At 46.8% G+C, this 21,086-nt stretch overlaps 1 protein-coding gene across 1 annotated transcript in view; it reads left to right on the forward strand.

Moving 5' to 3' along the window:
- WDR31 (WD repeat domain 31) overlaps window positions 1-21,086 on the forward strand; it is a 163,060-nt gene that overhangs the window by 86,013 nt on the left and 55,961 nt on the right. The window contains exon 7 of the mRNA XM_069241358.1: window positions 20,230-20,297. Within this exon, the coding sequence (XP_069097459.1) occupies window positions 20,230-20,297 (68 nt within the window). The remainder of the gene's footprint in view (window positions 1-20,229; window positions 20,298-21,086) is intronic.

A 21,086-nucleotide genomic window follows, 5' to 3' on the forward strand; every position in this document is an offset into this window, starting at 1 on the left:
TGTCACACCCTCTCTCAGAGGAAGTTCTTTGTTCTGCCATCCTGGGCCAGGCCTGGCTGGACCCCAGGAGGGCAGATGCCTGTCTGAGGGGTTGGCAGCAGCAGCAGCTGCAGTGAAACCCCAGGAAGGGCAGTTTGGCCGTACCAGGGTCTGTGCTACAGACCACTGGGATCATGGGATTGTGCCAACTATGCCAGTATGGCATAGAGGGGGCAATTCCATGATCATAGACATGTTACATGGCCATATTCGGAGTTACCATTGTGAAGCTACATATAGGTAGTGACCTATATGTAGTGCACGCGTGTAATGGTGTCCCCGCACTCACAAAGTCCGGGGAATTGGCCCTGAACAATGTGGGGGCACCTTGGCTAGTGCCAGGGTGCCCTCACACTAAGTAACTTTGCACCTAACCTTTACCAGGTAAAGGTTAGACATATAGGTGACTTATAAGTTACTTAAGTGCAGTGTAAAATGGCTGTGAAATAACGTGGACGTTATTTCACTCAGGCTGCAGTGGCAGGCCTGTGTAAGAATTGTCAGAGCTCCCTATGGGTGGCAAAAGAAATGCTGCAGCCCATAGGGATCTCCTGGAACCCCAATACCCTGGGTACCTCAGTGCCATATACTAGGGAATTATAAGGGTGTTCCAGTAAGCCAATGTAAATTGGTAAAATTGGTCACTAGCCTGTTAGTGACAATTTGGAAAGAAATGAGAGAGCATAACCACTGAGGTTCTGATTAGCAGGGCCTCAGTGAGACAGTTAGGCACCACACAGGGAACACATACATATAGGCCACAAACTTATGAGCACTGGGGTCCTGACTAGCAGGGTCCCAGTGACACATAACAAACATACTGAAAACATAGGGTTTTCACTATGAGCACTGGGCCCTGGCTAGCAGGATCCCAGTGAGACAGTGAAAACACCCTGACATACACTCACAAACAGGCCAAAAGTGGGGGTAACAAGGCTAGAAAGAGGCTACTTTCTCACAGTTTGGATTCCTCATACTCAGTTTTCAGCTGATTTTTCAAGCCACAAGAGAAGGAAATAAAGAGGCGGTCAAAAAAAGCAGCATTTCTCATTTTAACTCCTATAGGAATCTTTGCTCTCCTCTACAGAATGAAATGGCACTCCCGTAAGTGTGTCATAACACTATAATCTTACTCAAGGAACTGAACGTGGAAGTGTTACAAGAATCTTGACATGAAAAGGCAATTTTTTATTTGCCAGTAACTGTAGTGCATGTGTTGAATTTGCACAAAATTTCCCATATACTTAGGATGTTTATTTTAATATTGGTATTTTAAAATTTGTGCAGATTAGAAAGTGAGCCACTGTTAAAAGGAGTTGGTCTAAAAGGTGTTCATTGTCAAATAACTGTAGCATCATTTGATGAATCTGTATGTAATCTGGCAGGTAATTAGCATGTTTAGTCTTCAGAGGATATGGCATGTTTGGTGCTGACCCATTGGAGTAGGGTGATTCAAAACGGAGGCAAAATATATTCATATGCTAATAACTTTGGTGCTGACTTTATGAAAAAACTTAACGTTTGGCATGCTATTAGCAGGTTAATCCCAGTGCAGAATTCTCCTGCTTCAGGACTAGCACTGAGCCTAAATGTCTTTCTCTAGGCTATCCTGCTTTATTCCACCAGTTAATCTGATAAATGGTAAATCTGTTGGAAATAATCTCACAATGTTTGCTTATTTTGATACCAGGGACATGCAATGAATGCACACAAAGTGTACTCCCACCCACAGTAAAGGGTAAATACTACTCCCACTTACTGGACCAGGGAATGACTAGTGGATGACTAGTTGATGACTAGTTAGATTAAGGGGCAGGCCCCAAATTTACCATAGTAGCATGTGAGTGTGTGTCTTTTCAGGTGTTGGGTACATGAGTGCCCACAGAGAATAGTGGTTTCCGTCAGACTGTCTTTGCACTTGCTAGTAAATTTGATCATCCACTCGGCACTGACTACTTGGGTCAGCCTCAGTTTGTAGTTGTTCGATGAGCTGTGAGATTATATATCTGCTCTCCAACCATCAGATTTCTTGCCATTTTAGAACCTGTGTTCCTCTTTCGCTGTTTGTATTCTGCTTAGGGACATAGCTCCAGGGGAGGGGAGGGTGGTGTTTGGGGTGTTACTCCCCCCTAAAAATGTATTCTGTAGCAGGTAGTTGGATACAAGTGTTTTTAGTTGGGTAATGTGAAGTGTCTGTCGGATTTCAACTGGTATTTTTACATGCCCACACTGACACATACAATTTCTCTCCTCTATGTTTTGAAGGCCTTAAAAATGTTGATTAGTTTGAAAAATATTGGTGGTCATTTTGACATTGGCAGTAAAAAACGCTTACTGCCATGCTGACGGCTGCCAAAATACCACCGTGGTGGCGCATATCCGTTCGGCATATTATGACACAAACACACACCAAAACGACAGAATACATCCACATACACAAATTCGCCAGCCCAAAGATCAGTGGTAAACTGTTGGTTCAACACCCATACCGCTACGCCAACCACATCATTACCCACGAATCACCATGACGGACATTCAACGGCAGTAAACCATTGGCGGTACACACCGCCGCGCTCAGAATGGACACCCAAATACCAAACTACACAACATTGGCCAATTAAAAAAACACACACCTGACACCTATACGCACACCACACACACCCACTCACACCACTATAAAAACACAACCACATTACCCACAACCCTTTATGAATACAAATCATTGCCACCAGACAGACATCAAGACCCCTGCAACAACTACACACACACCCATACATCCCTCATGCACTCCACTACGCACACCGAATCACACAACCCAACACCCACAGACTTACACACACCACACAACACAACACCCATGGCCCCACAAAGGCACCCCCGTTTCACAGATGAGGAGTTTCGGGTCATGGTGTAGGAAGTAGTCAAGGTAGAGTCCCAGCTGTTTGGAGCACAGGCACAGCAGACATCCATTACAAGGAAGCTAGAGCTACGGCGGAGAATCGTGGACAGGGTGAACGCTGTGGCGCTGCATCTAAGAATAAGGGACGACATTAGGAAGAGGTGAAACGACCTATGGGGGAAGGTACATTCCGTGGCAGCAAGGCTTCAGCTCGCCATCCAGAGGAGTGGCGGTAAATCCCCACCTCCTCACCCACAGCTCACAGCATGGGAGGAGCAAGTCTTGGCATTACTGCATCCTGAGGGACTCACTGGAGTAGCCGGAGGACTGGACACTGGTAAGTCAACATTTGCCACTTATCACCCCCCATACCTGCATGCCATCTCACACCGTCACCCTCACTTCCATCACTCCACTCCATCCCACACACTGCACTTACACAAATGACTAACCCCAATGCCAAACCCTACATGCCATACCAATGCATGGACAGCCCTCCCAGCCCTGCATGGACACCCATCACAAAAGCATGCACAGCATGGAGAACTGACAAGCACACAATAAACCCCCATACACAAACAAAGGTTGTAGGGCAACAGCAACAATAGAGGGGAAGATAAGGATGTACAATATGTCACAGGCATGAAGCATAATACATCACTTACATCCCCAGAGGTGCCCCAGCCGATCTCAGAAGGAGAGGAGGTGCCACAACTATCCATTCCCCCAACAGAAGATGCCCCCAGTGATGACAGTATCTCTGGACTTCAGGATCAGGATCGATCAACCTGGCCCATCAGGGACCACTGGTCAGTCGGTCACCCCAGCCCACACACAGTCCACCACAGAGCTTCCCTCATCCGTTACCAACACCACAGCACCCACCCAGCGTCCCCACACCTTTGTCCCCAGGACATGTCAATCAGCAGTGTGCTCACCTGTACAGGTACCCCAGTCCACACCTCATACCCAAGACAATCAGGGACCTTGGGTCCGTGGCAGTGGGCACAGGGCAACAGGGACACTGGGAGGACCCCTGTGCGCCAGGGGGAGGACAGGCCCAAAGAACCGACTCTCCAGGAGGCACTCACTAATGTCCTGGGGGCCTACCAACAATCCCAGGACACAGTGGGCCAGATCCTGAACAACATGCAGGAGAACAAGCGACTGCAGGAGGAACACCAGCAAGAGATCCGGGAGGACTTGCAGGACCTCAACACCACCATCATCCCCATAGCAGGGGTGCTGGCAGACATGGCCAACATCATGAGGGAATGGACTGCACAGCAGCAGGCCCCTACCACTAGCCAGTCTATTGACCAGCCCACCACATCCGCTGCAGCTAGTGGACAGGAGGTCCCGCCACAGGACCCACAGGCCACGCCACCAGCACCTCTCCCCCCTGCAGAAGGAGAACCACCCTGCGAACCAGACAGAAGCCAGAGACACTTGCCAAGACCAAGACCACCACCAGGAAATGAGACTCTCCTGATTGTCCCCCTTGTGTCCCACCCTGTCACCATGTCCACTTTGAACTGCCTTTGCTCCCCTTCCTATGTCCCCTTGGACACTGGACCTGTGCTACAAACAGACTGGAACAATGCCATGGATTTCCTCTACCATCACCCCATTCCATTGTACTTTACCCTCAATTTTATAGCACTACAATAAACACCCTTGAACACAATTTGAATAACACTGTTTTATGTTTCGAAAATGTGCATTTGTGGGAACAGTCACATCGAGTGCAAATGATCTGAACACTGTGATAGCATACAAATAACTACTTGTAACTGTCTGTAGTGATCACATCAGGACATCGTTGTCATATCACCAACATCTGGAAAATGAGAAGCCATAGGTGACAGTAAGTTGAGATGCAAAGGAAGTGAATGCCATGATGCTACAGCCACACAGATAAATCAGTAGTCAGAGTAATGGTCAGTTCCACTGCCTCACCTATGTGTCATTGGAAGTATTGTCGTATAACTGATGTTCTGTTGTCCTCATCCTCTGCCTCCTCATCCTCACTGTCCTCAGGGTTTACTGCTACCACAGGGTCATCTCCACTCCCCTCCTCCTGCAGAAAAGGCACATGTCGCCTGAGGGCCAGGTTGTGCAACATGCAGCATGCCACTACTATCTGGCAGACCTTTCTGGGTGACTAGCACAGGGATCCACCTGTCAGATGGAGGCACCTGAACCTGGCCCTCAGGAGGCCGAAGGTTCGCTCGATTATTCTTCTGGTTCGCCCATGTGCCTTATTATAATGGTCCTCAGCCCCTGTCCTGGCATTTCTCACAGGGGTCAGCAGTCACGATAGGTTTGGGTAGCCAGAGTCACCTGCAAGTCTTGAGGGACAACATTTAGCCATACACAATCCTATGGGGAGAACACCTGAAGTCATACACTGACATACAATGGCTGGAGGCTCTGGCTCACCTATTAGCCACACCCTGTGCCTCTGTTATTGGGCTATCACATTTGGGATGCTGCTATTCCTCAGCACAAAGGCATCATGCACTGACCCAGGATACTTGGCAGTGACGTGGGAGATGTACTGGTTCGCCAGGTACACCATTTGCGGATTCAGTGAGTGGAAACTCTTACGATTGCTGAACACCTGTTCATTCTGGCGGGGAGACTAACGCAATATGTGTTCTGTCAGTCGCCCCAATAATATTGGGGATATGGCCCATTGCATAGAATCCTGCCTTCACAGTGGCCAAATCTTCCACCTGTGGGAAAGCAATGTAGCTGTACATGTGTTTCACCAGGGCAGACAAGACCCTTGCCAGAACAATAGAAAACATTGGCTGCGACATTCCAGCTGCCAAGCCCACTGTCACTTTGAAAGAACCAGTTGCCAGGAAATGGAGCACTGATAGCACTTGCACCAGGGGGGGGTATCCCAGTGGGATGACGGATAGCTGATATCAGGTCAGTCCAATTGGGCACACAGCTCTGTGATTATGGCCCTGTCCAGTCTATAAGTCAGTATAATGTGCCTGTCCTCCAGTGTAGCCAAGTCCACAAGAGGTCTGTACACAGGGGTTTGTCTTCTCCTCCCATTCATCCGCAGCAGCAGGTATCTAAGGGACACAAGAGTGAGTAGGCTGTCATAATTTGAACAATGGAACCACAACCTCAGTGTACATGTTGCATTTAGGTGATGGGACAGTGGGAATGGCAAGGTATGTGCAAATCTAGGCAGTAACGCAGTAAAGGTTAATCTGATTGTTGTCCATCACCATGAAATGGCGCCCGCCAGTCCTGTATGTAGGGACAGATGGAAGTGAGGTAACTCTGCCGACGTTGGGCGTCGCGGCGGAAGGCAGTCTTGCACTGCCGTGCAGTTCCTCGTTGAATGACATGGGGCTCTGTGGAATACAGTGGCCAATGGGGATCTGCGCCAGCAGTGATGGTGTACACCGCCGCGGACGTGACCGCCAGGAGTTGGAGCGGTTGGTGGATGGGGTCCTACCCCAGTATAGACTTCTGTATGGGCCTCCAGACCAACAGGGTAGTACATCTTGGGCACGATGCATGTGGGAAGGATGTATGGAGATGTGTGTGCAAGCATCGTGTCATCAGGGGGGATGTCATGTGGTGGTATACATGGTGCGTGCCGGGCGATGTGTGTGCCAATTGTGAAGGAACCAGGATTGGTGGGCCATATGTGTGACATGCTGGATTGTATGTGTAATGGTGTCCTCCCATCTGTATCGCCTCTGCATGTCAGCAGCCATCAAAAGAAGGGATTATGGCGTGCCATCATCAAGGACGTGCGGACCCTGGGGCTCTATGGCAGGCGGAGAACCCACTGTCGGAAACTGTGGGAGGACCTGAGACGCTGGGCATGGAAGACCGCGGAGGCTCAGCTGGGGATGGCCTCCCAACGAGGAAGGGGTGCCCGTTGGAACCTGACCCCCCTGATGGCCCACATACTGGCTCTGGCCTACCCCAGAGCTGGATGGGTGCTTGAGGGCATCACAGCAGCCACAAGGGGTGAATACAGTGGCCGTTATGACAACAATTTGTAGGTGGCATGGGACCCGGGTGGTGGGTGTTAGTTAGTGGGTGCCCCTTAATGCCAGGCCAGACATTGCAGCGTGATCCAGCTCCAGGTTAATGGTCGAAAGGGAAAACAAGGTTACCTAGCTAGGTGGCATTCCATGTCAGACAAGGCTTAGTGGGTCTCATGGGGTGTGCAGTTGGCAGTGTTTGGCCCTAATCTTGCTGTGGCATCTACCCAAATCAATGGCAGTGCAATGCATTGTGCTCAATCCTGATCCCTGTGTGTGACAGTGCTGTGTATGCCAACTGTGGTGTTGGTGCAGTAATTGACCCAGTGTTCCCTTTCTCTCCCCCCCACCCCCTTTTTATCGTCTGTCATCCTGCCCATGTGTGCATTAGCATCATCTGGTGCAGGAGCAGGGGCACTGGCGACAGAGGTCCCAGAAGGCTGAGTCCACTGACGCTGAGGGAACCAGTGGAACGGAGGGTGAGGGGAGCACCACGGCAGAGACAGAAGGTGACAGCACTGACTGAGATACCTCCTCCAATGGAAGCTCCCTGGTGGTGGAGGACACCTCTGTGACCACCCCAGCTGCAGGTACAGCTGCCACCCTGTACCAACACCGCCCTCCTAGTAGCCTCTCAATGAGTTGCCCGTGCCTGCTCACCCAGGAGGGTGGGCTTCTCCTTCGCCCCAGGCACCTCAGGCCCTGCCCCAGTGGGTCCTGCTGCCCTGAGTGAGGAGGCTATTGACCTCCTGAGATCCATCTTTGTAGGGCAGTCAACCATTGTGAATGCCATCCAGGCATTCCTGGAGGGCATCCACAGTGGATTGGCAACCCAACAGAGACCGATTCAGGCTCTGGCCTCCTCTCTGATGGCAGCCATTGTCCCTCTCACTATCATCCCCCCTCTAACTAGCACTTCCCAGTCCCAGTCTCCTCAGCCCCAACCCCAGAGGAGCATGCACACAAGACAACACACAAGAGTGGCACAGTCAAACACAGGCACCACATTTCAGCCCACAAGCACTCACACAAACACCAAACAATTGCAGACACAACCACATCCACTGCTTCCACTGTCTCCCCCTCCTCCTCCTCCTCCACCTCCCTCACAGTCACGTCCACACTCACATCTGCATGCATTGCTTCAACATCCACAACCAGCATCACCACACCAAGCAGCACACACATCTCACTAGCAGACACCTCCACAACATCCATGCACGTGTCCCCTGTGTCCTCTCCAACCCTGCCTGCCCCCACCAGGTCACAAATGAAAGCACTCAGACACCCAACAGCCATCCACCTCACATCAGCACACTCCCCATGCACCTGCACCCAAGTCCAGCAGACGTACTCCTCCAACAACCCCTCCCTCAACCTCCACTCCCATCCCTCCTCCCTCTTCCCAACGCAAAGTCCCTAACAAGCTTTTTCTTGCCCAACTTGACCTATTCCCGCCCCCCGCCTCACCCTCCGTCCAGCCTGTAAGAGCAGGGTCCCAACAACCCAGCCCAGCACCTCAGCCAAACAGTCCACGCGGACAGGTACCTCCTAGTCGTGGAGGCAAGACAGTGATGGATCCCACTCCACCAGCCAGGAAGGGTAAGGATCCCAAAGCCACTGCCATGAAGGGGAAGAAGCCCTTGACTCCTGCCATGAATGGGAAGGATCCCAGAGCCACTGCCATGAAGGGGAAGAAGCCCTCGACCTCTGCCATGAAGGGGAAGAAGCCCTCATCTCCAGCAGAGGCTGGGAGTATGACACCACCACAACCACCAGTGGTCACAAAGCCCTCACCTCCAGCTGAGGCAGTGCAGCCCACTCCTCCTGCTGAGGCTGCACCTTCACCTGCTGAAACAGTGCAGCCCTCACTTCCAGATGAGGCAGTGCAGCTCTCACCTCCAGCAGAGGCTGCCCAGGAGACACCTTCATCTGCTGAAACAGTGCAGCCCTCACCTCCAACAGAGGCAGTGCAGCCCACACCTCCTGCAGAGGCTGCACCTTCAGTTGCTGAGACAGTGCAGCCCTCACCTCCAGCAGAGGCTGCCCAGGAGGCACCTTCACCTGCTGACACAGTGCAGCCCCCACCTCCAGATGAGACAGTGCAGACCTCACCTCCAGATGACAGCGCAGCCCTTACCTCCAGCAGAGGGCATGTAGGCCATCCTCCTGGGACTGCTGTACAAGGAGCCCCCTCCAGAAGCAGTGGGCAAGTCACCCACCTGAGAGACTTTGACCTTGCACTCCCCAGCACAGAGAAATGGGCATGGAGCCCCCCTCCAGAAGCAGTGGTCAAGTCACCCACCTGAGAGACTGTGACCTTGCACTTCCCAGCAAAGATAATGGGAATGGAGCCCCCTCCAGAAGCAGTGGGCAAGTCACCCACCTGAGAGACTGTGACCTTGCACTCCCCAGCACAGAGAAATGGGCATGGAGCCCCCCAGAACCAGTGGGCAAGTTCCCGATTTTGGCTGAGGTGCCCCCGACCCCCATCTCCCTGAGGCGCCTGCCCATTTGCAAAATGATGCCCCTGCAGAGTTCTGTGCAGATGATGTCAGGAGACAGGTTGGGCCTTGGACTGTGCCCTGTGGCCATGTGGGCCCTTTGTACTTTGGAATGGGCATTGGCCCTTTCTGGACATTTGTATATATCTCTTTTTTATACAATGGGTTCATTTGGTGGCTCTTAACATTCAGTGCATTCTCCTTACTGCCTTCTTGTTGTCCTTGCATGATTCTGCTGTGTGTCATGTGCCATTGTTTTTCGTCTACAGCTGGTTGTGTGTATGGTGTGAGTGTGGATGGTGTGTGTTGTGCGTGTGTGTGTCACTCTCGTTTTCCTCCTTCCCTCCCTCCCTTGTGTGCTAGGCGGCTGTACTCACCGGTGTCGTCTTCGTCTGCGTTGGTGTTCCAGGTGGAGCATGGCGTAGAAGAGCATCGGGAAGACTGTCAGTCCGAGTCCATGGCGGCGTTGGTCTTCTCTGTGTCTCAGTAGGTGAGTCTTTCGTCTTCTGTGTCCAGGCTTTTGATGGCGTTGGTTCCACCCTGGAAATCATGGTGGTGTGCTGTGTTGTGATATGGTGGGCAGTACTTTGTCTTCCGCCTGGCTATTGATGGTGACCGCCGGCGTGCGCGGAGTTAACACCCTGGCGGATGGTGTTGTACAATGGCTGTCTATGGGAGGGATCACCGCCATGGTCATAATTAGGCGGTAATTACCGCCGGCCAGTTGGCGGTATTTCTGCCACTTTATCACTTACCACCAATGTCATGATGACGGCCATTGTGTTTTAAGTTAACCCCAAACAATCCACACTTCTCTTTGATTGTTGGGAAATCTGAAGCTCGCCCCCCGAATCATACTGATCAAGCTATGCCCCTGATTTTGCTCAGCATCTCCTTGTAACCAGAAGCTTTTACCAGCCTGTTTGCTGTTTGCAAGCAAGCCTAGAAAGGAGCCAAACCCTCAGCAGGATAAACATTGTCCCTGTGCAGCCAGCAGTTGCAGTTTTCCTTGTCTTCATAAGCAGACTATCTGCACCAGTCATGTGACAGAACCAGGACTGCACTTGTATGTGACATTCTCAATGCCAGGAACAGACCTAGTACTCTGGAGAACTCCCACTGCTTTGATCAGACAAGGAAAAAGAGGAAGCCGGACTGTGGTGTGTGTGAAGAAGAGCATGACCTTCAGTACGACAACAAAGAGGTAAGGCATACCTTGCTGAAGATGCATGGTGGTTACCTCGTGGGAATGAACTTTCCAGTACCCACATTGAACTTGCAGCTAAGCTGCCCAGGACCCATCCGAAAGGATCTATATGGTGATTACCTGTAGAAATGCATGCCATTTCAGGACAGCAAGTGTGGTGAGCCTGCATAATTCCCAACTTCACGGGAGGATTGATATTTCATTTTGAAGTCCCAGACATATAAAGAATGTTTTTCTCTCTACCTTAGGTTTCGGGATTATGTTCTATTGGTTGTGATTAGTCACCATGAACCGTTGGGCATATATGTCATGTCCTCACTCTTTTGAGGTACTGGATTAGGTCACCATTTTACCATTACCCTGTTTTCCAGTGAATACCAATGAGTCTGTGGGCCCAGGGTGTTCCAGGTCTCATTGGTGCTTCTTTTTCCTGCGCATTTTGAATTGGCCAGTTTTGAGATACACACTTTAAAGTTCTGGTTGATGTTCTGGTATAGTTAGGGAGTGTGCTTTTGGGCTCTCCAGCACCAATGGCCCGCATATTGAACTGATACTGTATGGTCACCTTGGATCTCACCTGGGTTTCCCTGACCTGTAACCTATGTGAACACCAACCCTCTTATCGCCAGTAGCCTTGTTAACTAGACAGAGATTTTTTTATTAGATGGATCCATTGCCACCAAAACACTTCACTAGTCGGTGAGAGACCACTGTTCATTTTAGGTGGTGAGTGTTTGGATTTCTTTGATTTTTTAGCCTATTTTACTGATGTTTAGCTATCTGGGTTGAACCCCTTGAGTTATCCACCATTTTACCCAGAGGCACCATTGGGCAGGGGACACATTATAACTCATCTTGATACATCGTAGCACTGTGGCTTGTGGTGCTCCTGCCACAGCAATTGGCTTTCTAAAACAGGATTGCTAAAATCCCAATAGTTTATGAATCCTTCTGAGGGCATCTGAACCTATCCCTATCTACAGGATGGCATGTTATTTGTGCTATAGTGCCTTATCACATAAGCACTGTATTTGTGTTTGGGAGTCATGTCTCATCCGCTGAAGGTACTACAAGACCTTTTGCTTTGATCCTATTTTAGCTTCCCTAGTTTCTACCATTAAATAAACAACCCCTACCCTTCAAAATATATGGATCTAGGTGTTCAGTGAACTAACTGACTTCACTGTCTCTTGTCATATGGTACCTAAGTTCTCACATCTCTACCATTTCCTTGAGTATGCCTAGACTGCTGGATTATTTGCCTTCGGAGAGTGAAAAGGAAAAATTGAGCAATTTGATTATCCGGTGGAATGCAATTGTACCTGAGGCCATGGGCTAGTGTTAAGCAACAGTACCCACCAACACACTGCCAATTAACCACTTTCTGCCACAAGACACACAAAAAAGACTGCACAATAGCCAAAAGCAGATCCAAAATAATGAACACCTACTTCAGAAAACAGTAAAAGTGGTCACTCAGGGTTTATCAGTCAGTTTAGCATTTGGCATGCAGTAGTACAAATTATTCAGATCAACTAAAAAGGAGCTATAAAATTCATTGGAGACATTGGTGGCACATTCAGGATCATCATATCTCTGTTGACAGTAGTGGGAAACAATAATCCTTATACAATTCCCGAATAGTACAAAAGAGCAACTTGCTCCCCACAGTACCAGGAAGTTATCTTCTGCTTGCTGCTGCTTGATTATAATTCTGACAAGGATTCTGCTCAGTAGCTCCAGGACAGGCACACTCTGGTTGATTTAGGGACAAGACTGAAGATATGGGGCTCATTTTGTTTTTCTGGCAGAAATTGGATGTCCACCAAACCCATAGTTCTGCCACCTCATTTAGAGACTGTGCCGTCAGAAACACTACTTCGGCAGACTGTCCACTAGAGAGACTTTTGCTTCTATCCCCCACCCTATGAACAACTAACTCTCCACCGCCGTTTTTTCATACCTGTTTCTGCTATGCCATGCATGGTGGTCACTAGCAATAAAATAATAATAGAGAATGTAAAGAAAAACTCCCTGCCTTTCAGAGGTAATCTCTTTTTTCTCTTTTCAGTTTTTTGTCTGAAACACAAAAATAATGCCTGGTGGGCCACCATAGCATAAGAGTCGCTCAGCATTATGGTGTCTCTAAAAATGCTCCTGCTATGTTGGTGGGAGCACTTTTTGTGAATATGCCCCACCAGAATGTTAGGGAATTAATGATAGGCCTGGCGGCCTGCTGCATGAGACCTTGCAGTCTAATTGTTTTGTTGGCCCAGCCGTTTACCTGCTAAGCTCACAGTGACTGCCCCACTTTGCCTTGATTTTCCCGTTTTTGAAAAATACTATTAACAGAAGATTGTCTCAGGCAATTTGATGAAACAGGCCTTGTGTTTATGATCCTGCATTCATGAAGATGGCCTTTTCACCAGGGATAGAATAAAGATGAATCACTTAAATGAAGCAGGGAGCTTACATTCAGAAATGTATTTATTCAGTTACAGGAAAGCATGCAGTACCATACAATACCCAGGAGGATCAGACAACTGCCTTGCACAGAATTCCTCATCTGCTGACAAACTGTCTGACACACATTCTCATTCTCATTGAACTCTATCAAGGATTGCCATGTTACACATTCAGGAGGAGTGAAGCACCAGAAATACAGGAGAACAAAATGTGCAATATACTAGAGGGAGTCTATCTTGATCTGCATTACACCCGTCACCTGTGTTGATCTTAACAATAGTTATAAAGCATTCCAAAGTTCTTTAGGGTACCCTACTGCAGTACAACATCTTATCACAAGTAGTGTTTAGTGATTTTTTTAATGCAAATGCTGCAAATTTCAATTCCGCCTTCTTTTACGTATCAGTGCATTCTGGCAGTTGTAGTTTTAGATCATTTTGATAGAGCCAATTGGTCCCAAATACTTAAAAAAAATGATATGTAGAAACAAAGTCCCAGAATGGAAAAGGGATGTCAGTGTGAGGTAGAGCCATCTGCTAACTCTATCCTCTGCACCTCCCCTCTTTCTGTTGTCCCTGCTAAAGCAAAAGTAGTTCTTGGGTTGTGATTATGGCTACCTTGGTGAAAAATATAATATTTCATCACAGTGATATGTTAGCCTCTTTTTGTTCCCTAAAGGCAGAATGTTTGGAAGAAATGAATCCCTTTTGTGTGTTTGCCCACACCTGCCCTCTATGGGGATCTTAACTGGCTTTATGAGATCTCTGTGATAATGCTTCTTGTGGGCAAAGTCTTTACAAAATGTTACAGTATGTCTCAATACGGATGAACTCAAATGTGGCACTTTCTTTAATCTCACGTGGCAGAAGGAGCATTTGCTAGTTTTTCTCTATGTGCTGGATCAAAGCTTTGCTACTTCATTCATAGATTTCTCTAATTTCTTTAATCAGCCAAACCAGTACCCTGTTGGTGATTTTCCTTGGAATGTATTCAGTCTCTCTCCAATCACAGCATTATAGAGTGGCAAGTTATTGTCCTTCTCTTTGACAATATGTCTGTAAGATTTCCATCCAATACAGTGGCTCGTTCAACTTTCACAAACATAATGAAATATAACCCTCATTATAATACTATAGTAAACATGGAGCCTTCGCCAACTTCCCTTTTTGGCACTTTGATACAGCTGGAAAGCAGTCATGCGCCTTTCACTCTTGGGCTCTGCCTCATTCATTTCACAATAACATTTTATTTGCCACAAACACAAACAAAAGTGGCGGAAAGAAATTATTTAAGAGTATTGAGATGGCGTTGTTACCGTAGTAATATGTTTAATGCATATTGATGTCTCAACCAAACTATTAAGGATAATTATGAAAGTAAATCCAAACCTAAGAAGAGTCATTTTACTTTGGTTGTGAATGGAAAAGGCTAAACTGGAATTACTCCTAATAATTACAGTGATTATATATAACCATCTCCATATAACGCATTTGCCAAATTCTGATTTAGTCATGTTAGGTTAACTAAAATAACTCTCTGAAAATGTGATTGATCCATTGTGCCACAGCTGTATTGGTAATAGCAAAAATATTGTCTAGCATAACTTTTGTGGCCTTAATATAATTTATAAGAATATTGCTTCATTGGGAGTAGATTTTATATTATTAAATCTTTGGAGACAATATTTTATTCATATTTTACTACACAATATTTAGACAACAATAGACTTGTATCCTAATGTCTTAGCCCTTTGAACCATAAAAGAACATGCTTTTGCCAATAATAAAAGCCATTGTAAGCTGCATGGATTTGACATTGTAATTAAAATTGTTTTATTGACTTATTTTTTTTCTTTTTCATCTGAAACTTCAATTTTTTAATTAGCTATGTGATGATTGTTAGCATTGTGATACAATTGAAGCCTTTTTTATTACTTGTATTTCTGCATTAAGTGCAGTTTGGACTTCCTTCTTGTGATTCAATAGTAAGTCACTGCTGTTTTAGCACATTGTCAGTTTTGGATCATTGTAAGATTGTGTGGATCAGCATTGGAAACTATGGGGGTCATTCCGACTCTGGCGGTCCATGACCGCCATGGCGGAGGGCGGCGGAAGCACCGCCAACAGGCTGGCAGTGCTTCCTGGGCTATTCTGACCGCGGCGGTAAAGCCGCGGTCAGAAAAGGGGAACCAGCGGTTTCCCGCCGGTTTTCCCCTGGCCCAGGGAATCCGCCATGGCGGCGCTGCTTGCAGCACCGCCATGGGGATTCTGACCCCCTTCCCGCCAGCCTGTTTCTGGCGGTGTCCACCGCCAGAACCAGGATGGCGGGAACGGGTGCCGTGGGGCCCCTGGGGGCCCCTGCACTGCCCATGCCACTGGCATGGGCAGTGCAGGGGCCCCCTAACAGGGCCCCACAAAGATTTTCACTGTCTGCTTTGCAGACAGTGAAAATCGCGACGGGTGCCACTGCACCCGTCGCACCCCTGCAACTCCACCGGCTCCATTCGGAGCCGGCTTCCTCGTTGCAGGGGCTTTTCCGCTGGGCCGGCGGACGACCTTTTGGCGGTCGCCCGCCGGCCCAGCGGGAAAGTTGGAATGACCGCCGCGGTCTTTTGACCGCGGTGCGGTCATTCGGCGGTAACCGCATTGCGGGCGCCGACCGCCGCCCGCCGCGGTCAGAATGACCGCCTATATGTCATTCATGATTCACTCTGATTGTTTATTAATAATCAGACAATGTTATCTATTTTCCGAGTTAGTAAAACATAATGACTGTGTCTGTGTCTTTCACTTTGACACTTCAATCTGGAGCTTGGTACACTAAATGCATGTTTAAAATATATGAGACCAGTAACTGTTTTCTCATTTACTGTTATCAATGTTCAAATTGAAGAATCATTCTGTTGCTTGAATTAACTGTTCAGGTGGGATCAACGGGAGCACAGACCACTCTATTAGATTATTCAGAAATACAATTCATTGAAGAATTTGAGAACAAATGAAAACAAAAACAATTCTCTCTTTCTAGAAACACTCATATAGGGATTGCCAAGGCAACAAGATGTGGCCCCTTAAAAGTTCAACTATCCCCGGGGCTCACCGTGCACTACATCAGCCTAACCGCTCATTTCTATTTTCCACTCAATTTGAGCTAAACCCGGAACACTGAATCTTTCCACTGAGGCGGGACTTTCCTTTCTAAATCTCTTTTTTTTTACCTTTCACAATTTCTTTGTTTTTTATGTAGTTCTTTGATTACAGCCTAAAGCGAAGACATTGTTTCTAGCCGAGATTACATTTTTAAGAATTATGTCAAATGTAAGAGCACAATTGTGAGTTCATTCAAATTACTTTTTGCCTTTCTGAATGGATTTATGTAGATAACTAGAAGCACTGCAACCTGGTGTCATAAAGGACCTTGCAAGGAAAGAACAACAGGCTTTGTCAATCAAAAATGAGTCCTGGAACCATTACTTCTACTTCTACTACTACTTCTAATAGTAAGCTGGATGGATTTAGTTCATGAGGCCCCTCCTTAGAAATCAGGGGATGTCTCCACCCCACCCTGGTAGTGATTTTGCAGATTCTGTGATTGAAAGGTTACAGTCAGTATGTATATGGTAAGTCAAGTTTGAACCTAGATAGTAGAAATCAGTGTTCAAATCAGGGTAAACTTCATTTTCAAGTATGGTTTGTTTCAGATGGTGATAAAACAACCAGCGTTGGTTATCCTTTTGACATTGGCATAACGTTCAGCATCTTCTGCAGAGCTGATCCTCAGATAGAATGGAGGATGGTGGCTTCATGAAGAGGTTGAAAAGGGTGAAGGAGAGAATAGAACCCGTGGTAAAATTTGAGGCATAATCCTGGGGTTGAAAATTAAGTTAGCCATTTGTACACATTGACTTTACTTTTCCAAATGCAAGGAGAACCAACATTTGGACTGCCCAAACAAATAGATCTTTCCGGGAGGAGACAGTTGAATCAGTCACAAGTGAGAATGAAGTGGCATGCAATGAATGTAAATATCTGACTTCTCTCTGGCACTCCTGCCCACACATTTCCACAAATCAGTAGAATCTGAACTTTGTAATCTGAGTTCCACCTCTCTCTTCCTTTCATGCTTTGGCAGATCAATTGCTACAAGCTTCATGGATGCAGGTTGGACTCCATTTTAGGTAGTTATCTCACATCAACTCATCAGTTGGATGAAGATAGTTGAAGAATTTTCTGTGCTTCCCTAAGGCAAATAAGAAAACAAGATATAACGATAAGAGTAGATCACTTTAATCAGGGAAAGTATAGAAATATTAAAGAAGAGTGGTGAAAATGCCAGGCCATAAGGAATTTCCCACAACCTATCTGACAAGATAATCGGTAAATTGGAAATGTAACAGTTTCTGTTCAGTCTGTAGGAAAGGTGCTAGCCCAGTCCAGAACAGAGCTCTGCAGTTCAGTGTCTTTGAATATGCAACAAAATGCTTTTGTCTGTGTTATCAAAGTCCTCATATAGATCCACAAGACCAGTGTCCTCACAAAATTACCATCCATCTTTGTCCTCAAATCATCAAAGATTGCTCCAGCCACTGACAAGGTACTGGTAGCGGAACAAAAGCCTGCCTGGCTAGGGTTGATGGACTAACTTCCAAAAACTGTTTGCAGTTGAGTTATCCTCCCCAAGTAGTTTTGACCAATATTTGGTTAAAGATAATTGGTTTGACTCAGGCTTTTTTTTTATGACTATGAAGACCATTTTTGGGCACATTTGTGACTGTGCTTGAAGAGAACTATTGGTTAATGAAGTTTTTGTGGCATTTGCCACTTCTGGGTTTATGGTCAGATCTTTAACTGCACACAGGACAAATATAGTTCGGGAAGCCAGGTGTTTTACTGTGTTGGAAGATTGAGGTAAAACTCTCAGGAGGTGAGGCAAAAGTGGTTGAGGCTCCTGGCAGTACAACATGTACATTTCAATTTTCTTTCTAAACAAACTTGACATTTCTGATGTTAAAAATGGCAGTTGCACTACAGAGAGCTTTGTGGGGTAAATCTTTGTATTTCCCTGCTAATCCTATAAAGCTGTTGGGAGTCTGGTTACAAACAGTCAGTATTCCCTCCATATGGAAATCTCAAACCTACATGTACTAGAGAGAGGCCAGGGGCAACGCACTTTATGATTCTCAGGAAAGCCGCTTTGACACTCAAGGTGATTAAAAGATAACCAGGATGGTGAGAGACACTAGAGAGAGGCCAGGGGCAACGCAGTTTATGATTCTCAGGAAAGCCGCTTTGACACTCAAGGTGATAAAAGATAACCAGGATGAAGAGAGACACTGACACTTCACAAACTTAAAAAGCAGCAAACAGACCTCCAAACCGTTCTAAGGATCAGTAACCCAGCTGAGACACTGTTATCAGGGGTTCATGAACCTTATACTGCCTGTAACAGAAGACCTACCACAGACATAGAGAACTCACAGGACAAAGTAGAACTCCTGCTCTCAGCTGCACTGCAGTCCTTAGAGAGGTCCAAGTCTAATATTGCAAATCCCAATGACTGTCTCCTGTCCTTCCCACCTTGTAACTTCCTAATGGGAGGGGGAGTATGTAGGCGCTTGGAGTCTTACTAATCTGTATACACACTGCAGTTTCCAATTTGTTCACTCTACCTTATCATTCAAACCACAGTTTCAGAAGATACCGCTGTGGTTGCCTCCATCACATTAGTCAAACATTTTTGAAACATTAATTTAAAAAAATAGGAATAGCATATATGTACATTGCACTTCCCCATCCAGATGAAAAGCCTGCCAGAAGCTTTATACATATATTAGACATAACATAGGTTAAGAAATATAAGAAATGCATTACTTTGTTGCAGATATCACCCACATTTCAGAAGGATATTGGGCGTGATCCTGATCCTTTCCCATTATTCTAGAATGTGTTTGTTCTAGATTGTCATCAAGGAACATCATTTGGCCTGAACAAACACTCTCCCCAAGGATTAAAAGGACCCAGTGTATAGCCTCAGTGTTCTGGGAAATGGAACAGATTGACTGTCTGGTACAGGGCTTTGGGGCTGCTTAACGGCTGGTTTCCCTTTAAAAGAATAGTACTTCTATCCCTGTGCAGCCTCTGCATGACTGATTTCCCAAAGGGAAAAATATGTTTTTATTTTTAAGCAATTGTGTTTTATTTCTAAATATTACTTTCCAAAGTGTATGAACACCTGCTGAACTTGTAGAAATATCCTCATGTGATGAAGCTACCCATAATGGAGGATTAGAATTCGAAATCTGAAGCTTTTTTGTTCTTTGTGCTTGTTGCAAAATATTCATTCTTGATTGACTGACTAGTAAGCTCTTTAAAGATGTTAATATCATGTTATGTTTATGTTGCGTGGCACATAATTGTTGCATTACCCCTCTTCCCGGCAGCTCATTGGTTTTCTGAATCTTAGCAAAGAGTGTCTCTTGACACTATTGTGGTCATTCAGACCCTGGTAGATGGACCTCCAGTTGAGCAGAGGTCAAGACCTCTGCCACTTTGACAGAGGAAAAGCCGCCATATTTAGAGATCTTCTCAAGGATCTCTATAATGTGAACGAAGCTACCACCAAGGTGGCATTAAGGGTTGGTCAAGCAGGCAACATGTATAAAAGCACCCGATCTCCAAACTTTTTTCATCAAAGAAAATGGCTGTTTTCACTGGACGAAAGGTAAATGACCCAATGTGCAGGAAGTTGACTCTAAATAGAGCTGGGGAACCGCAGGATTGGAGGGTTGAGAGGACTTCTGGTTAAAGGCATTTCTCCTGCTGCCCCACAGCCTCTGGCCTGGTCTTCTCTGAAAGGCTCCAGCAATATCTAATAAGGATGAAGGGCACAATATCATGTGTGAGAGACTAATGCAGGTATTTGTCACTCTCAAGCATATTGAGTGTTGGACAGTACAGAATGTGCATCAGCTGTGCTATTCTACTACTTTACAGCTGTGGACAGTCTCAAATTTCTCTTTTCTGTACATTCAACCCTTGTTAGTATTTTGTGTTGGATGCGTTTTAGCCCTAATTGATTTTTGTTCCTTAGGTGACACACATGTGTTGGGTTTCCAACGACTCCTACTTCATCCAGACCTCCGAGGATAAAATCATCAGGTCAGTTTGTAATGTTTAGCGGGTGCTGTTGTGTTTTATCAATGACCTCATCCAGTAATGTGCTCTTGAGAACACTGTATAGAAAAATAATGAAAAACAATCAATTCTTGGTGCCCTGTACCTTGCGAAGGAGGCCGTGGGTTAATTAACATCCTCAGACATAGGCCCTCATTATGACCCTAGCAGTCCGAACATCGCCAGGGCCATGGTGGCGGTCTCACTGCCAACGGTCCGGCGGTGAAGACCGCCACTTTATGGGTGTGGCAGGTTGGCCTCAGCCAACTCGCTACATTCCCGCTTATACCGCCAGGGCGGGTGGACAGCCGGGCAGGAGATTAGCATCTCCGACCCAGCGGTCCACTGAAGACGGCTTTCCACCAGGGTTTCCGCGGTAGTAGCACCACCATAAAAACCCTGGCGGAAAGGCTACTGGTGACAGAAAATGTATTTCCTGTCACCGGTAGACGACTCTCCCAGCCGCCCCCTCTGCAATCCCAACACCTCCTAGCCTCCTTCCATACCAGAAACCCCCCCTCCTCAACCCCCCACCAGAACAGCACCCCCTTTCCAGAACAGCACCCTCTCCCCGCATACACGCACACACACACCCACATGCACCCTGCATACACTCATTCACCAACACTTACATACACGCATTCACTCACACGCATCCATTCTCACATTCACTCACACGCATCCATACTTACAATCACACAAACATTCCAACACACATTCACTTCAATATTCATACTCGCATTCAAACACCCATACACACATGCATTCAAACTC

This window comes from Pleurodeles waltl, chromosome 6 (assembly GCF_031143425.1).
Source record: "Pleurodeles waltl isolate 20211129_DDA chromosome 6, aPleWal1.hap1.20221129, whole genome shotgun sequence".
NCBI lineage: Eukaryota > Metazoa > Chordata > Amphibia > Caudata > Salamandridae > Pleurodeles > Pleurodeles waltl.